Source organism: Hyperolius riggenbachi, chromosome 1 (genome assembly GCF_040937935.1).
Source record: "Hyperolius riggenbachi isolate aHypRig1 chromosome 1, aHypRig1.pri, whole genome shotgun sequence".
In the NCBI taxonomy this organism is placed as follows: domain Eukaryota; kingdom Metazoa; phylum Chordata; class Amphibia; order Anura; family Hyperoliidae; genus Hyperolius; species Hyperolius riggenbachi.
Genome location: NC_090646.1, coordinates 470,908,181 through 470,926,533, shown reverse-complemented (window position 1 = coordinate 470,926,533; position 18,353 = coordinate 470,908,181). Strand labels below are relative to the sequence as shown.

At 42.8% G+C, this 18,353-nt stretch overlaps 1 protein-coding gene across 1 annotated transcript in view; it reads right to left on the bottom strand.

Moving 5' to 3' along the window:
• The window catches only part of SEC14L2 (SEC14 like lipid binding 2), a 69,864-nt gene extending 54,977 nt beyond the window's left edge, over nt 1-14,887 (bottom strand). Inside the window, exons 1-2 of the mRNA XM_068240531.1 lie at nt 14,738-14,887; nt 834-915 (exon numbers count right to left, since the gene is read on the bottom strand). Of these exons, the coding sequence (XP_068096632.1) occupies nt 834-915; nt 14,738-14,791 (136 nt within the window). The 5' untranslated portion in view covers nt 14,792-14,887. The remainder of the gene's footprint in view (nt 1-833; nt 916-14,737) is intronic.
• Nucleotides 14,888-18,353: the final 3,466 nt, after the last annotated feature.

Below are 18,353 nucleotides of genomic sequence, written 5' to 3'. Positions count from 1 at the left end.
AACAACCCATTTCTAATGCTGGGCATACACGGCTCATGTCCGATCTCCCGCTCGATTGTTTCGCCGCTCGATTCCTGATAGCAGTGAATGGAAAAAGATAAGAAAAATGAGCGGAAGATAAGAGAAATGACTGCAGAATCGATCGAACGAGAGAATCAAGCGGCAAAAACGAGCCGTGTATGCCCAGCATTAGAGGGTAAAGAGAAGTACACATACATGGGGGATGCCAGGAATGCTTTGTTTCCTGTACACACTAATCATCCCCCCACACCACTTCCACCCAGGAAGTTACTGCAGTGCATTAAACAGGTAGCTCTTGAGCACATCAGGTATGTGTGTAACAGCTTGTTAAAATGCTAGCAATACGCCAAAATGATCTGGTGAGGGTTGCTCTTTCTGTAACACACAAGTGGAATTACACTTTAATGAAGAATTATTACTTAAACGTCTTTGTACCAGTGAACTTATTTTCCCTGGCACCAGTTTAGGATCACTGACTATCTCCTTGAAATATTATCAATCAGATATGCAGACTTGTTATCACAAGAGATAGTAAAGCAGTTACATAATGAAGTGCCAGAGGTCAGGTAATGAGATACCAGAATGGCAGATTGGTCACCTCATTTCCATAACAAGTCTGCAATAAGGATGAAGAAATAAAGTCCAATAAATAATAATCTGATACCGCCTTTTATTATAACTATACTTTAGGGAGCAAAGTGCTTTGATGTTTTTTGATGTCTACCTATCAAACAGCAATAAATGTTTTACAAAGACCAAGTACCCAATGATAATTAAGGTTCCAATTACTGGCCAAACTAAGAACCTCTCACCTCGCAGCCAGCGCAGCAGGAAGTAGTCATCGTTGCAGTACGCTGGAAGCCTGGGCATCACATCCTTCACATTCTCACGGAACTGGAGAAAAGAAAAAGGTTACATCTGTAAATCACGTTGATGGGACTTGCTCACCAACAGTGATAGACATGTCTAGGAGAACTCATGGAGAAGCATGTGATTGGTTTGATCAGTTGATAGATTTGCAAAGCTCTGATTTGCTGTGATCATACCCTGCTTTAGCACATGATCATGACTATCAAATCAGAGACTTATGCTGGGAATACACAGTAAGTTTGTACCGCTCGATTGAGCAATTTAATGGCACGATTGATAATTTCCAACATGTCCGATCACCTGCCCGATCGATTCCGCGCTTGATACTGCATGGGGGACAATGGGAAAAGATAAGGAAAACAATCAGAAGATAAGAGAATCGCCCGCGGGGACAAGCAGGGAATCGATCGGGCGGCATAATCGAGCCGCGGAAACCAGGGCTGTGGAGTCGGAGTTGGAGCAATTTTGGGTACCCGGAGTCGGATGATTTTTGTACCAAATCCACAGCCCTGGTAAGTATTAGACTAAGGAGTCGGAGTCGAGTAGTCGGAGTCGGAAGTTTCATAAACTGAGGAGTCGGCGTTGGAGTCGGATGATTTTTGTACCGACTCCACAGCCCTGGCAGAAACGCACCGTGTATTCCAAGCATAACAGATCTATCACCTGACCAAACTGATCACATGCTTCTCCATGAGTTCTCCTAGACATGACCATCACTACTCACCAATAAGGGCATACCTAGAGCCTTAGCAAACCATGCAACTGCTGTGAAACCTAGAAGCAGGGGCCCATACTTGCATGGCTACATAATGATAAATTGCAATAGCATTAGCTACTTGTATGTAATTATATTAGAATACATTTTTAGGGTTTATGCATACAATGCACATTGCATACTAATTCTGCATGTGAACTCACTACTCATACAATTAAATGGTTATGTTCACATCTCTGTGTTGTAACAAATCGAGCTATTGTAACGCGCTGTATGCAGGGCTGTGGAGTCGGTCCAAAAATCCACCGACTCCGACTCCGACTCCTCAGTTTAGGATTCCACCGACTCCGACTCCACGACTCCGACTCCTCTAATTTGCATATTACAATTTTGTTGATTAAAAGTATGTAACATGAAATTCGTCTCTTAACTGCCAACGCTTAGGAATTTTACAAGACAACTGAAGTGAGAAGGATATGTAGACTACTATATTTATTCCCTTTAGACTAAAACTAGTCCTTGGTAAGAGTACTTGTAAAAGGTACAAACCGGAACAAAGAACATCTATCAGGCCCTAGGCAATGTAAGTGTGGGTACATGTAAGAATGATGTGCAGGTACTCTGCAGGGGAATGAGGAGATTGTAAACAGACAACACCTCTGTGTTCAATGTGCACAGCATTCTCAGTGGATTCCCTGTAGCTCTGTGGGGAGTGCATATGTAGAGTATAGTACTACTGTGTAACAAAGTAAACCTGAGACAGATGAAATTAAAGTTTTTTATACATACCTGGGGCTTCCTCCAGCCGCCTTCAGGATAATCAGTCCCTCGTTGTCCTCCTCCACCACCTGGATCTTCTGCTATGAGTCCAGGTACTTGAGCCAGTCAGGCGTAGTGCGCATGCACACACTCCGCCGCCAGGAGCATACTACACCTGTGCAGCACTATTGCACAGGTGCAGAATGTTCCTGGCTGTGGGAGCGGCATGCGGCCGGACAGCGCTGACTGGCTGAATTACCAGGACTCATAGCAGAAGATCCGGGTGGTGGAGGACAGCGAGGCACTGATTAGCCTGAAGGGGGCTGGAGGAAGCCCCAGGTATGTATAAAAAAACTTTACTTTTCATCCGTCTCAGTTACCCTTTAATTTGTAGTCACCAAACCAAATTTTAATAACATATCAAATTATTTGATTTCATCAGCAAAGGGAGTGCATACATTTGCATAAATCAGCATCAATGCAGAATTATTTCCATCTCGTTGACCATCTCTATTAGTGACACAGCTACACGTCAGGCTTTATTCTTACAGCATAGATGTTATTTAGTATATATAAGAGATTCCTGTGTACACATCATATATACAGTCACAATCAGATATGTATATCTGACCTTAAAAATACGGGGACTGCTTTATTGAAGCCGCACAAGTAACTAATTTTGATTGGTTTATTTCATTTTTGTGGACTAAGCATAGCTATTACTGTATATATACTGTATATATACATTATTTTTAATGACTATTATCTGAGAAATAGAACATTTTATCATATTTTCTATTTTAATTACAGTTACAAATTCATTAGGAGTCGGTGCATTTTTTCCCGACTCCGACTCCAGGCACCCAAAATTGCCCGACTCCACGACTCCGACTCCACGACTCCGACTCCACAGCCCTGGCTGTATGCAATGCATTTCTGGATATTGTGTGAATATGTCCATGCCGCATAAACACTAACCAAGCTTTGAAGTAACATGCATGTTATAATAACACGCACAGTGTGCATTACAGTATACTAACATAACAAAGTGTGCGTTATGCAACACACACAGTAGGAATCCAACCTTTTAAGGCTTTCTTTGGAAGCAATTTAAAGTGGAACCATAACGACATACTGTATAGTAGGATGCAGTAATTATTCGGGATAGCCACTTTTGTGGTAATTTTTCCGGTTTCAGCATCAGACGCACTTACTATAGCTACTGTATATATTGCTGTATATTGGTGTGTAACCCTCCCACTGTGGCATACATCTTTCTTACTGGCTTTAAACTAAATGAACATTCCGCAGCACTTGCCAGTACTAAAAATGTTGCTGCCAGTGATAAGTTTCAGAAAGTAAATCAGGGAGAGGTAAGATTTGACAATGAGCAAACACTGACTATATCATTTATAAATGAATATTGTAAATATATATGCAGTGTTATTAATTATGTTATTTTGACTTTAGTTCCTCTTTAAAGTTTGTTCTGGAGTGTTTCTGGTGTTTCATATCCGTAGAGGCCTCATTAGGATGGAGGATAAAGTCAGTGGTCCTTTGTGGTTCTGCTTTAAGACCCCATTACACACAGTCACACCCCTGCTTCTGTGTAATACTAGAATGCTACCATTATACAACAGACCTCACACAGTCACTGTCAAAATATGGCAAAATCAGTTTGTTTATTTGTAGCAGCCTTTCATGCTTTAGAAAGATTAAGTAGTTAAGTACAATTTTAGATGCTTTCAGAAAGACATGTTTTATGTAACAACAAACAGGAACCATGGGCAACGGGAACTGCTAAGAATGAACTTTAGTAACCCCAAACCCTATTACCTCAGATGTCAGACATATTACATAAAAAGGAAAACATGACAAAGCTTGTGCTCAGACACCAGACACACCGACACCTATATCACAGCTATACTGGTAGCTTCAAGAGTTCTCTGACTATACTGCAATACTTGCATGGACCATGCACCATACATTTTTCTGTGCTTAAGAAATAGCATTTTCAATTATTAATCAGTTTCTATTTTCCTTCATTGCCCTAGTTGCAGCACATAGATTGATAGATTCATTGTAAGCTCACAAAGGCAGGGTTCTTCTCCCCTAGTGTTGCGTTTCTGTTTGTATTTGACCAAATTAACATGTACCAGTGTTGGTGATGTTTTAAACTACACATCAGTTATTATATATTTGTACTTGTGTTGCTGGATGTCCTGATTGTGTGTTGACTTGCTCATGTATTAATGCTCCCTACTATTTGTTTTGTACTATGCATAGTGCTATGGAAGATGTTGAGAGAACTATGATGGCAGTCTTGTTTGCCTATAGGAGGTTAGCACTCTCCTGTGCTGCAGTGCAGTGCTGGAGTCCCAGGGTCAGTTGCTAGCATAGTAATTTTTTTTGCATGTACATTTCATGTTCTGCTTGTGAATTCATGGTTTTGCCTAAGTTTTTGCCCACATTAATAACTTCCATCCAAACCGCTTCTGGTATGATTGTGTCTCCAGGTGTGTGGCTGAGATGTTAGACAATCCGATACTTCAAGGTGAAGAACTAATGTAATGATTACTGAATTGTGTAGAGCAGAGCTGTCTGTTTGGTGGTCCTCAAGCCATACCCATCCCATCAGCCCAGATGCCACAATTTCGGTCACCACCTGTCCTCAGCTCTCCTGGCCTACTGTCCAACTGATAAGGATTCAGGTAAGCCTTCTCAGTAACTCAACAGCAGTTTCAGGAAGAGAAGGGCACATGAAGACCTGCATTTTCCCAGCCTGTGTAATTGGCAACTGGGAAAGCAAAGGAGTTGTGTTGCTGTTTGTGTCCATCTGTTTCCCAAAACCTGTCAGTGTGGTTCCTGTCCCTGTTAGTACCCTTCCATGGAGTAGTCAATGTGAAGTCCCAGTTTTCCTGAGCAGTGACAGTGGGTCAACATTTCTGCCAGCAGTGAGCCAGCACAACACTGAAAACACACCACTTCAAATTTAGGAACACGCTATAACTTAGGGCCTGTTTCCACTACACGCAGATTGGATGCAGAAAAAACTGACTTCAATGAATGCCTATGGATAAATCTGCTTCAGAAAAATTGCGTTTAGTGGAGTCAGTTTTTCTGCATCCAATCTGCGTGTAGTGGAAACAGGCCCTTAGAGGCGTTGGAACGCTGGAAAGCAAAAGAGGGGCACCGGAGGTTCCCCAAGTGATGTGCTGTATGTGGCCACACCCACTTTTACTATGACATGTACAAGCTCCACAGCATCCAGGTCACTAAATATTAATCGTTTCACACCACTGAAGTTGGGTAACACTGGTATAAAGCATGGTTTGTATATCAATATGTACAGTATGAGTTTATACATAAGAACAATGCATACAATCAGTAAAACAACTATAAATACCAAACACCTGTATTTTGCAATAGCAAACACTGGGATCAGATGACAGCTTTCAGGCAGTAGGTACCATGAAACACAAACTATGAAAGACAAACAGAGAATAACTTGAGGTCATATATGTTAAAAGCAGTTTTTGCTACGGGAAAATGGGTCTGATTTACTACAGGTTACATGGAACTGAAAACTTACCGAGAACAAAGAAGGATATAGGTCGTTTAGCAAACCTGGCCTGAATTGGACTCACGCTAGGTAGCTGGATGAAACAATTAAGGCAGGCGAACAGCCACGGGCGCATTCTGTCATTGCTGATTTTTTGATCTGTGGCAGTTTCTGGATGAGGGGTCCTGTTTGTTACATGGGGTCCTTAATGAAAGTTTTTTTTTATGCATGTCTTTTTTAATAAAGTTACAGATGGTCCAGCAAGCTCATGGTGATCCAGAACTCCTGAGATTGTGTAAGGGACTAAAAAAGGACCAAAAAGCCCTCTTACTAAAACGCTATGCAAAACAGAAATTTGCCTTCTTAAAACAGAAGGTCGAACAACAGAAGGAAAAAAGTAGCCAGCACCCAAATGCAGACTGGTAACAGCCCAGAAGATAGATCTTGGTGATACACTGTGCTCACAGCAGGCATATAGATCAATAGACAATTGTAGACAAAAGCGCTGGGCACTAGTGTAAATGCTCCATAAATGTATTCCATCCGGTACATCCAAAAGTTACAACACACACAAGTAACAGCCATTTCACGGCTCACCCCGCTTCTTCATGGGCACACAGACAAAATACAATAAACGTGTATGTTAACTAACCGCCCAAAACACCCCAGGGTACCGCCAACCACTTAAGTGTCCGCTCATACCTTGCACAGAGACCAGGACCGCTCCCTACCGGGTGCGCATCATCAGCCGCTGGTGGCCAATCATTATCTGATTGGGCGAAAGCCCAGGATCCAATCATCCTGATTGGCCAAAAGCCAATTTGTGTTTATTCAAGTTGGAGTGAGCATATGTCTCCCACAATGCATCATTGCTGAATATGCAAATTGTCCCTTTGTTGTCCTTGAAAGGTAGACACACCTCCAGAACCGGTGGAATGCAATAAAGTGTCAGCTTGTTTATTCTACAGAGCCACAATAATCCAACATGCATACAGACTGTTTCAGACTGGTTGGTCCTCATCAGTGCATAGCATGGATTAATGTTTAGAGAAGGCAAATTTCTGTTTTGCATACTGTTTTTTTAACAAGGCAGTTTGGGGTTCTTTTTAGCCACTTACACACTCTCAATAGTTCTGGTTCACCATGAGCTTGCTGGGCAATCAGTAACTGTGGGTGTTTTAAGTCCTATCACATAGAGCCACATTAATCCATGCCTTGCGCTGATGAGGACCAACCAGTCTGAAACAGTCTTTTATTTATGAAAATGAGCCACTCAACAGCAAATTCAAGGCAGTCAGATGGCATGAAAAGAAAACAGAAGGCAAAACACTTTAGTCTGGCTAACAAAGGACTGCTAATGACATTTCAAAGCTGAACAGTTTAAAGGGTCATCACTGTTTATTTTTGACCGAAGCAGATTTTACATCAGACTGTCATTGCTGCCATTTATAATTCAGTTTTAAGAATAAAGCCCTTGAACCAGTGGCGCAGCTAAAGAGGTGTGGTCCCCGATGCAAGTTTTACAATGGGGCCCCCCCAAGAACTCTATACTTAACAATTGATACGGCGCACCAAAACCGACCAATGGCAACTACAATGTCAGAGGTGTAAGAAGGGAATGGGGAACAGTTTGTTAATGATTACCACTATTCAAAGTATCTATAGAAGTGATTATAATGAGCAGAGGACCAATAGAGAGCTAATACTGTAGTTGGGGGAGGGCCCTTTGGGACCCCTCAGGCCCAAGGGCCCCGATGCGGTTGCAACCTCTGCAACCCCTATTGCTACGCCCCTGCCTTGAACTGAAAATAAAAATATGAGTCTCTGTTCTATGTTACTAATGTGCTATTTACCATTTGTACTAAACATACAATTAATTATCTCTTGAGTTTATTTTATTAGTTCAGGCTTGCTTTAAGTTGCTAATACCAGGCAATTTTGTAAATCTAGGCCAGATTTGCAGGATCATGTATCTAGGTTCAGGAGATCCTTTAGGATTGGTTCACACTTGAGACAAATTTACAATGGCCAGCCAGAGCGGAGAGTGCAGTATTTGGTGCTAGGCTCGGTTTACATTTGATTTAAAAACATATTCGTAGCTCCGTTTTGGGGCCCGGACCAAAACCGGAGCCACGGATACAAATGTTAAAAATAGCGGCCACTTCAAAAACTGATCCGTAGGCGATCCGGGGATCTGCTTTAAAAAACTGAATAGAGGGTCTGGATTTGCAGGGTTTTCGTGGACCCCGGATACACGCAGGAGTAGTGAAACCCAATGCAAAAACGGATCTCCCTCTACACAGACAGCTGTGGACACAGAAACAGATCCATTTCCAGCGTCCCAGCCCTGTCTGTGGGTGGGGAGGGGGCTGCCATGCTGGAGGGGGCCACCTGGGACCCCCCTTCCCCGCTCCCCCTCCAGGTACTTTCTTTTAAAATGTATCTATCAGTGAGCGGGAAATTTACTTGCTCCACTGCCCACCGCGTCACTTCCTGCAATGCAGTCCACTGAAGTACAGAGGGTGGCAATGCAGGAAGTGACGCGGCGAGCGGTGGAATGCAAGGAAGTGAGTAAGTTCCCCGCCCGCTGATCGATACATTTTAAAAGAAACTAGCTGGAGGGGGAGCGAGGAAGGGAGGTCCCAGGTAGGGGGCCGACCCCCTCCCCGCCGCTGTGCCCGCTGCCCCTCTTCCTTCCTGCCTGCTACCCCCTCCAGCCTGGCGGCCCTACCACTCACGACCACTAATTTTAAAGGGACTGGAAATGTGCTGCAAAAATGCAGCACGGATCCGTTTTTTTAGCCCTACATTCCGGTTTTTGAAAACAGGCGCCCGGACTGTGGATTGCGTTCCGCATGTGGTGTGGCCCAAGCCTTACGTTGTGGTCTGGAGATGTGCTTCCACCATAGGTTTTTATAGGAAATGCATCTGCTAATCTGCAAGAATTGCATTGGTTGAGACTTTATGCTCTGCTGACTGCAACGGATACATAGGATCAATCCACATGTCTGCTTGCCCATCCGTAAAACTGAGAGAGAGAGCAATTTGGGGGGCTCAAGTGTGAACTGAGCCTTACAAAACAATTCTAGTAAATCAGACATGTTTTACAGCAGAACTACAAGTCAGTATTTCAAGAAAAAAAAAGTATCACCAGTCTATGTGAGTGTGGAATCTACAGTTGCCCCAATGCATGTATGTCAATATTACATGTGAAGTACCCACAACACCCTTCACACCTCCTCCCTCCCTCTTGTGCCAGTGAGATGTATGGTTCTGCTTTTCCTGTCAGAATATCTACTGTATCACAAGTGGGCATGTCTACAGACCACTTCCATGACATGAGATTGGGGGGGGAGGGGGGGGGGGGGTAATGAAGGCAGATTAATAATAACATTCTTCAGACAGCACTTCCAACATACAGTTCCATGGACCATCATCAGAAATGTGGACACTACACTGAGGCCGAACGGAAAACCTAATTGATTAAAGAAGGAGATATTGTGATCAGACAGTAATCCCCATTTGTATACCAGTTTAGATCTACACTAAACCTACCAATACAGTAGAATCTTGTCCCCAGGTTCCGGCCATGTGGCCGTATAAATATACAATGTATGCCAAATTCTGATATATTAAACTGATAGTATTTGGCCAGGTCCCTTGAAGTTTACTATAAAGAGATTCTACTGTATATACTGTAACTTCCCTGACACACAGGTGTAATTTCTCCAACCTGTAATGAAGAGCAGAGCTTCTTATAAAACAACCATTTGGAACTGTGAACATGATGTGAAATCTGATTTTAGTAGATGGATTTCTTCTGTTATCATCATAATCCATTTTCATGTTCCAGTGTGAAGCCTGTTCAGCAATGTGTCCCTGTTGCTGCATAACAAAGCAACAGAAATCAGTCATGCATTTCCCCTATCTGTCTCTTTCCATGGCCCACAACAGGTTTATCATCCCCAAGCATTTGTGCACACAGTTATAAATGTAAAGGACACCTGTAGTGAGAGGATTATAGAGGCAGCCATATTTATTTCCTATTAAACAAAACCATTGCCTGGCAATTCTGCTGATCTATTTGGCGGCAGTAGTGTATAAATAACACCAGAAACAAGCATGCAGCTAATCTTGTCAGATCTGACAATGTCAGAAACACCTGATCTGCTGCATGCTTGTTCGGGGTCTATGGCTAAAAGGATTAGAGGCAGAGGATCAGCAGGATAGTCAGGCAACTGGTATTGCTTGAAAGGGAATAAATATGGCAGCCTCCATATCCCTTTTGCTTCAAATGTCCTTTAACTCAAAGTAAGGGATGGAATTTCTCAATGAAAATGTGCACTGTGATCATTTGCGAAATATACAAGTACTGTATCTAGGAAGTATTTGCAAGCCTAAAAGTTACTTTTATGAGGTAACTCTATTACCTAAATGATTCATAATGCAGTTACTAAAGCACTTTTAAATAGATTTACAATTAATTTATCAATTCTTCTTCTCTACAAAGATTGTAACTATATCTGTAACTATGTCATTACTGTTTCAACATCATTCATCTCTAGTCTTAAACTGTATCCTCGTTAAATGGTATATGTATCCTTATTATCCTTTAGTGAAATGCTATTTTCATGTAAAATGTCCTAAAGCATGGTACAGGCAGATAAACTGGCTTGACAGCATGTATAAGGTGAAAGTTGCTTCACTGACTAGTGTCTGGTCCTTCCTACTATAAAAGATCACGTGACTAATGTCCTCGTATCAGGTATGTGATGGCACTGAGGTCATAAACACAGTGGCCTTTGCAGTCAAGGTCTCTGTTTTGCTCTATGAACCTGATTAGATAAATCAGTTGCATTAGCTATGGGATAATAGCCAGCTTGTACATATCATATCTACTCTGGTAGCTGAGATGACAATACATGCAAGTAAGGTTACAGAAAAATACAAAACTGATAAAAGTTCAAAAGACAATGAATCTTCTTTTCCCTTATCACTATACTAAACAGACTTGGCCCATAATAACCTGACATAATCAAAATGATGAAAAAAGCACAATTTAATACCATACTCACAGGGTTACATGAGTAAAGGAAACCTGAGCTGAAACAACCCCAAGCATTTATACTTACCTGGGGCATCCTCCAGCCCCTGTAGACTGTGGCCCTCTCACCATCTTCTTGAGCCGTTCTTCTGCAGTCAGCTACAGTAGATGCTGACTACCACGCATGCACAGACCTGGCTGCATGTGTCCTTGGTTGAGCTCCTGTGTGGGAGTATTATGCGCCTCCACAGTAACAGTCTTAGCGAACTGCGCATGTGTAGACCACTCCGTCCATGGGAGTGAGATCGGGGCCACGCATGTGCAGTGGAGCACAACTGGGGAATTTATCGGAGAAGACTGCAAGAGAACAGAGTGGTCTGGGATGCCGGGGAAGGAGTCCACAACTAAAAATGGGCTGGAGGAACCCCAAGGTAACAATACATGTTTGGGGTTGTTTCATCTCTGGTACACTTTAAAGGAAACCTGAGATGTCATGTTTTGGTGTATTTATACTTACTTGGGGCTACCTCCAACCCCAAGAGGTGCGTGGGCTTCCTCACCGGCCACTCCGTTCTTATACTATCCCTCCCGGTAATCCCGCCAGCCACGCTCTTCTGCGCATGCGCACCTCAGCCATGCATGCTCCTGCAACCGGGAATGCTCTTGTTCTTGGGGCTCGCTGGCGGCATAGCATGCTCAGGAGCACACGACTGGTTAGATTGCCGGGAAGGAAGGGGGGATAACAAATGGATGAAAAGTACAGCGAGGGAGTCTATGTACTTCATGAGGCTGGAGGGAGCTCCAGGTAAGTTTAAATACACTAATGGTTCACATCTCAGGTACACCTAAAGCCTTTTTCACATGGGAGGCTGAGGAATTCACCCTGTCAGCTGTTTTTCTGCACCAGCCAGGTGCTTCATAGCACTCGACACGGGGAGTGGAGAAGCAGCTACTGTAGCGCGTCACATCTGAGCGTGGCTGCGGCCAGATGCGACATGATGCGGTTTGTTGCCACTGATTTTACAAACACTACCACTCACTGGCTGCATAAAATTGCAGCTGAAATACTGGCAGATGGAAGGCTCAACTGCCTGACAAGTGCTCAGTTCAGCTTCCCCTGTGGAAGAAGCCTAAAGGTGGCCATGCTGTTGTGGAAGCAACTGATTATTACTCCCCACTCAACAGAGTAGCAATCAAATCACTGCAGTGCGGTTTTAACGCACACCTGCACTGGCCATACATGGGGTTTCTAGACAGACAAAATGACTCCAACTCTACCACCAATGAGGAACAAATTTTCCTTTTTATTAAGCAGAGTGCATAGTGCAGACCAGCATCACCTTTTGGGCAGATAACCACCCGCCAGTAACGTCATGCTTGTCTGCACTAAGGGCTCTGCATAATAAAAAGGAAAACTCATTTCGCATTGGTGGTAGAGCTGGAGTTATTTTGTCTATCTAGGATTGTACAGGGGTAGTGGGTTACCCAGGAACACTATGGTGCTTCCACGACCGACACTCTTCGTAGTGAAGCCTGCATTTTCATACATGGGGTTCTTCAGTGCCCCCATAACTCCAATGTCCCCTCAACTTAGCCATCTTCATGCTCACCCTCTGTTCTTGCGTGAAGAGCACATGCTTAGTCCTCTTTGCACCCTCTTTAAGTGCACTCCCCCAGCTATGTGCTGAAGCATTGAAAGTGTCCTGCACATGCATGTTACAAATGTATCCAAACCATGCATGCCCAGAATGCTACTGGCCATGGCTGGTGTGCACAGTTGTTTGGTACCATAATAAAAGGGAGTGTGTGAAGAGGTCAGAGCATGCACTGGGCTCAGTTGGAACATTGAACAGGGGATAAACACGAAAACAGAAGGGAGGCTGGCTAAGCTGAGAGGACTCTACGGTTATAGCGGCACTGAAGAACCGCCAGGCATAGCCTACTCTGATATTTGTTCAGGTGTGCTTTAAATTGAACCAGTCTTGAAACCTGATGAAAAATCAATCCCACTTCACTCCTGCTAGTTTGTATTACTAGGCAGTACTAAAGTATGGTGTTGGCCTGTCCAGCCACCTGGTCAATGTACATTTGATGCTGCGCTTTCATGCTTCAATACAAAATCTTTCCAAAATCATTGCACAGTAAAAAAAACAAAAAAACAAAAACAGGAATAAAGTCCAAGTGATGAAATCTACCAGAAAAATGGCTAACTTATGGTGGTAATAAACCATGCTCAACAAATGAACTAATAATATCATTTTGGATCAGTTATGTGTTTTTCCTTGCTGTTGCATCCTCCACTCACCAACATCTAGCCCTGCAGTGAACCCCTCATGTCATAACGCAATGCATGTTCAATTCCTCTTCAGGTATGTTCAATGAGTGACTAGAGGGATCAGCTCACTGCAATACTTTTGAGAGAGAATAGTAGAGTAAAGGTTTACTTCCTTTGAGGATAAATGGAGAGCATACACTATGCAGTTCTCAGCACCTTCCCAAATGCTTCAGGATTTAGGTGCCAAGGTTGTACTCACCTCATCTGCGGCTAAACAGGCCTCAGCCAGGATTGCTGAATGGTTAGAGAATTGTGTGCTCTCAGGACTGTGTACATTAAATTAATTTTACATACATGTGGCTGCAATTACACACATGTCAATTCATTAGCCACACTTTGTATGTGGTCTACCATGATCTGATATGACCCAGGTGATGAGGCCCATACCACCTAATAACAGACTAACATTTCTTATGATCTGCAGTGATCTTTCGAGACCATTACTGTGTGGTTCCTGCCTAACTTATTTTGTATACCTTTCCAACTAATACCATACTAAGACAAACAAAACAGCAAAACTAATTGTTTTCAAAATCTCCATCAGGCCTTGTTCACATTGCGTTCGGCTCGCGTGTCCATTCGCATTGGGCTATTTTTGAGGCATCTTTTTTTTCCGATTCCCGGCGCTTGGGTGGGTGATTCGTTTTTGTGCTTAGCGGTTTTCTAAGTGTTTTTTCTGAGCGGTTTTGTAATTCACTCCCTGACGCAAGTCAGTAAGTGAACTCTTTGACCCGGAAAATAATAAATACAATGTATTTATTCTTAAAAACATGAACGCAATCGCTACACAAAGCTATTTTGTGAGCGTTTTGAGTTGCTTCTATATTTTCCATTGAGGCGGAATTGCCTCAAAAATGGTCCACGCACCGCTTTACTGAATGGACAGCACACAGCCCGGGCTGATATGAACCTTCTCATAGACCTTCATTGTCCACGCGGTCGGGGGGGCGTTTTTAAAAACCGCACGCGGGCGAAAAAATGCCGAAAACGCCAGCAGTGTGTAAAGTAAACTGTAAAATGTACCGGGCATGAAAGGGTGGAACATAAGGTGTTCTCCTACCTTCAATACTGTTGCTCTATTTCCCATCTATCACACAATAGGGATTAATACACGCCTCACAGGAAGAATACAGCAGGTGGCTTTGGTGAAAAGAAATACCAGCATATCAGTGTACAAGAGATGCTGCTGGGATGCTTTTGTTTGACTGGACACCAGTGCATGTTGTTACTGCTCTGTGCCTGTGTGCCACATACAAACCTGGCATCTCTCAGTCAGGACAGTGGGCTCATCAATAGGATGATGCTAGTACTATACAGTGGTCTGAGTTAGCAGAAGCTGCAGATATGGCTAGAAGAGGGATCGATGCACTGTCTGAATGATAAATCTAGTGCACTTTCCATATTTGAGGTATATTATTAGCAGTGCCATACCTTGGCCAAGGCCTCCTCCTGTTTAGGACTGAGATCCCCGACTCTGCCACTCATCCTAGCACTTGGCTGTATTCCGCTCTGCCGCTGTGATCAGCTCCGCTGTGTATATGAGCCAGGAGGGCGTGCCGCTGTCACTGGTCACCAGCTTGCGTGCCCGCTATCATTATATGAGCAGTCCCTTCTCCGCCCCCAGCAGCTGCCGGCAGCCTGGCTCCTCCTACTTAAAGCAACAGCTCTTTTTACAGACAGCATGAAGAAGCTTGTAATTCTGGTTGCTGGGGTGTACCTCTAGGGTTTTATAATCCTTTTAGGAGTCAGGACATGTAACTTTACGATGGATGAATGCTCTGTCAAAATAGCAACAAAGCTCCCAAATGTCCCTCTTCTGAACCCAGTCCCTCTGTCCCTCTTTCTTCCTCGTTTGTCCCTCTTTTAAGACTCATATACAGATCTGTATTACATAGCTCCCAACTGTCCCTTTTTGGAGGGACAGTCCCTCTTTCTATGTAAATATATATATTTCTCTACTAAAAAGTATGTTTGATTGACTCTAAACTTTATTCTCATCCTTTAAATTGATGTATTACTAATTTTAAAATGTTAAAATGAAGGAAAAGGACCAGTGAGGTTTGAATTAAAAAAAACACATTGGCCTGTACACACTGCTGCGCTTGCGCTGCGCTTTTCAAATCGCATGCGCTTTTTAATCGCAAGGTCTTTTGAAAAATAATGAAAATCTTGGACACCTGTACACACTGGTGCGATGCGCTTTTCCTATTCTCATGAAGGCTTGCGATTTAAAAATCGCATGCGATTTTAAAAGCGCAGCAGTGTGTACAGGCCCTTAATAATGAAATTTTTATCAGGTGCGTGACTAGGGGTGTGGCAGGGACAAGATCAGGGGCATGGCATGGGCGTGGCTTAAGTGTCCCTCTTTCTCATCTCAAAAAGTTGGGAGGTATGAATATGTGTGTTTTTTTTACTGAGAAATGTATTTAATTGACTCTAAACTTTATTCTCATAATTTAAATTGATATATTTCTTGTTTTCAAATGTTAATATGAAGGAAAAGTGATGTAAAAAGAACCAGTGTGGTTTCAATTATAAAATGACATCTTTTGCTTATAAATTATTTTTGTTTTGCCTGACTAGGGTGTAGTGGGGGCATGACTAGGAGCATGGCAGGGGCATGTCTAAAAGGTGTCCTTCTTTGTTATCTCAAAATCAGACCCGGATTTACATCACAGGAGCCTATAGGCACAGATGTCCTAGCACCTTACACTTCATCCTCCATGAACCAACTAACCCCCCACCAAACTGCACCACAACTGTGCTGGCTGTTCCAACTCCTCCCTTAATACCCTTGCCCATCATAGGTAGCTACAGGTGTCCCTTAGCTTTATGTAGCCAGAGGTACCCTCAGTATTAAGTAGCTAGAGGTGCCCCCAAGTATTAGGTAGCTAGAGGTGCCCCCGACTAAAGGGAGATCTCAGCAGTGTCGAAGAGCTGGGTGTGTAACCTCTCATTTAAACTCTGTTCAGGGCTCTACATAGGAAAGGAGTGAGGGAGGCACTAGGGGAGGGGGAGTGAGCACCCTTTCCATCATCCATCATCTGACGCCTGTAGGCACGAGCCTACAGTGCCTTATGGTAAATCCAGCCCTGCTCAAAATGTTGAGAGGTATGTGTTAAATTGGGCTAAGTTAACACAACTTAGGCTACATTCACTGTGGTGCGTTGCAGTGCTGCATAATGGCCACTTTGGAATACAGCTTGCTGTACCTGTGCAATATTCACAGTGTGGCAGGTGCATTGTGCTATAATGGTGTGCTGCATCATAACGCATTGTATACTGTGCGTTACCACAAAACGCACATGTTGACAGTAACAGTGAAGCATACTTTTCATTGACTGTATGCAATGCGCGTATAACGTGCAAAGATGCTTTCCCATTTCGTCGGGTTCCTGCTGTCACAGGGAATGCAACGCAACTCCCACTGTGAACCTAGTCATGGGTACTAACTAGTGGTGGTTACAGTGGTATTAAACAAGGAGCAGTAAGATTAGACATCAACCAGGGGAGGTGTGGATTAGGCATAAGGAAGGGGTTTAGGGATGGGTGGGGTAGGAAGTGGTTAGGGTTAGGCCAGGCACAAGCCAGTGGGGTTAGGGTTAGGCCAGATAAAGTTAGCGACCAGCTTGGGATGACTGGGGTTAATAGGATGATGCTGCTTGAGTTACATTTGGCAAAAAGCAGGTAGGCTTTATAGTCAGGCAACCATCAGTGGCTATAGGTTTTGGACAGTGTAGCTAATCCCAGTAGAATAGGTTACCAAAATAGGTTGCACATTAATTTTATTATATCGCATATGCTGTGGAGCTGTACAAAAGTATGAAACAAACATTGCTACATAAAAATATACAGTAGATGTTGATATATAATATAAAAATGGTAGACATCATTACAATTATATTTATAAATGTAATATGATTAACAAAATGCACAGTAACGTCTACGAAATAAAAGGCATAGAACACTGCCCTTGCAAGCTAACAATCAAAAAGAATTGGGAGGAAACGAGGTTGGGTAAGTATAGAATGTGTGTGCATCAGCTCAGAGCTACCTATTGAGGGAGCTTAAATGGATAAGATAGCTCAGGTAAGCCTTGAAAATAGAGGATTAAGCAAAATTAATACGTTCTTATATTTATGACACACTATATTGACAAAAGTTTTGGGATGCCTGCCTAGACACACACATGAACTTTAATGACTTCCTACTCTTAAAGAGGAACTGTAGTAAAAATTATGTAATGAATAAAATGAATTATGTTTTAACAATATCAATTTATAAATACAAAATGAAACATTATCTCAGAAGTGACAACTCAGGAGTAAAGGTTAACTTTAACTTTAGCGTTTTCTCCTAGGATATAATTTTCCATTTTCTATTTAAAATATAATCTTTACTTTGCAAATTAACTTGTCCTCCTGTCACTTCCTCTCACACCTGCATTTAGGATTTCTCACAAACATATTCTCTCCTCTGGAATACCTTTCCACATTCAGCACTTTCCATCCCTCACAATCTTTTTTCTATATTTTATTTATCTGTTTCCCATATACGGTATAGAGAAAAGTTATGATTCATAGTGATGGAATTTTACAGTTAAAGTGGATCTGAGATGAATTTTTATTCATTGCATAATTGTGTTCCATACATGTAGTTTATAGGGCAAGCCAAATACTTTTTTTTGTTTTAATACTCTAATTCCCTATAAACTAAACAAGCCTCGCCCACAGCTTCTCCAAAACGCCAAGGCACTCAGACCCATGTAGCAAGGGCTTATGGGAGCTTAGTCTGGGCAGGAGGAGGAGGAAGTTACTAGCCAGAGATTTCAGAGGCAGAGGGGAGGGGGGAGTGAAATTTTCACAGGCTGAGGGGTGAAGATGCAGTTGCAGATTACCTGTGTAATGATGACAAACAGAACATGGCCGCTCTCATTGTCTCACAGAAATAAATCATCATAAACTATTGAAGCTGTATGCAGCCAGATTTGCTGTGTAAACTATCTAAACTTTGGATAAGATATATAGACAAGTTACTTGTTATAGTT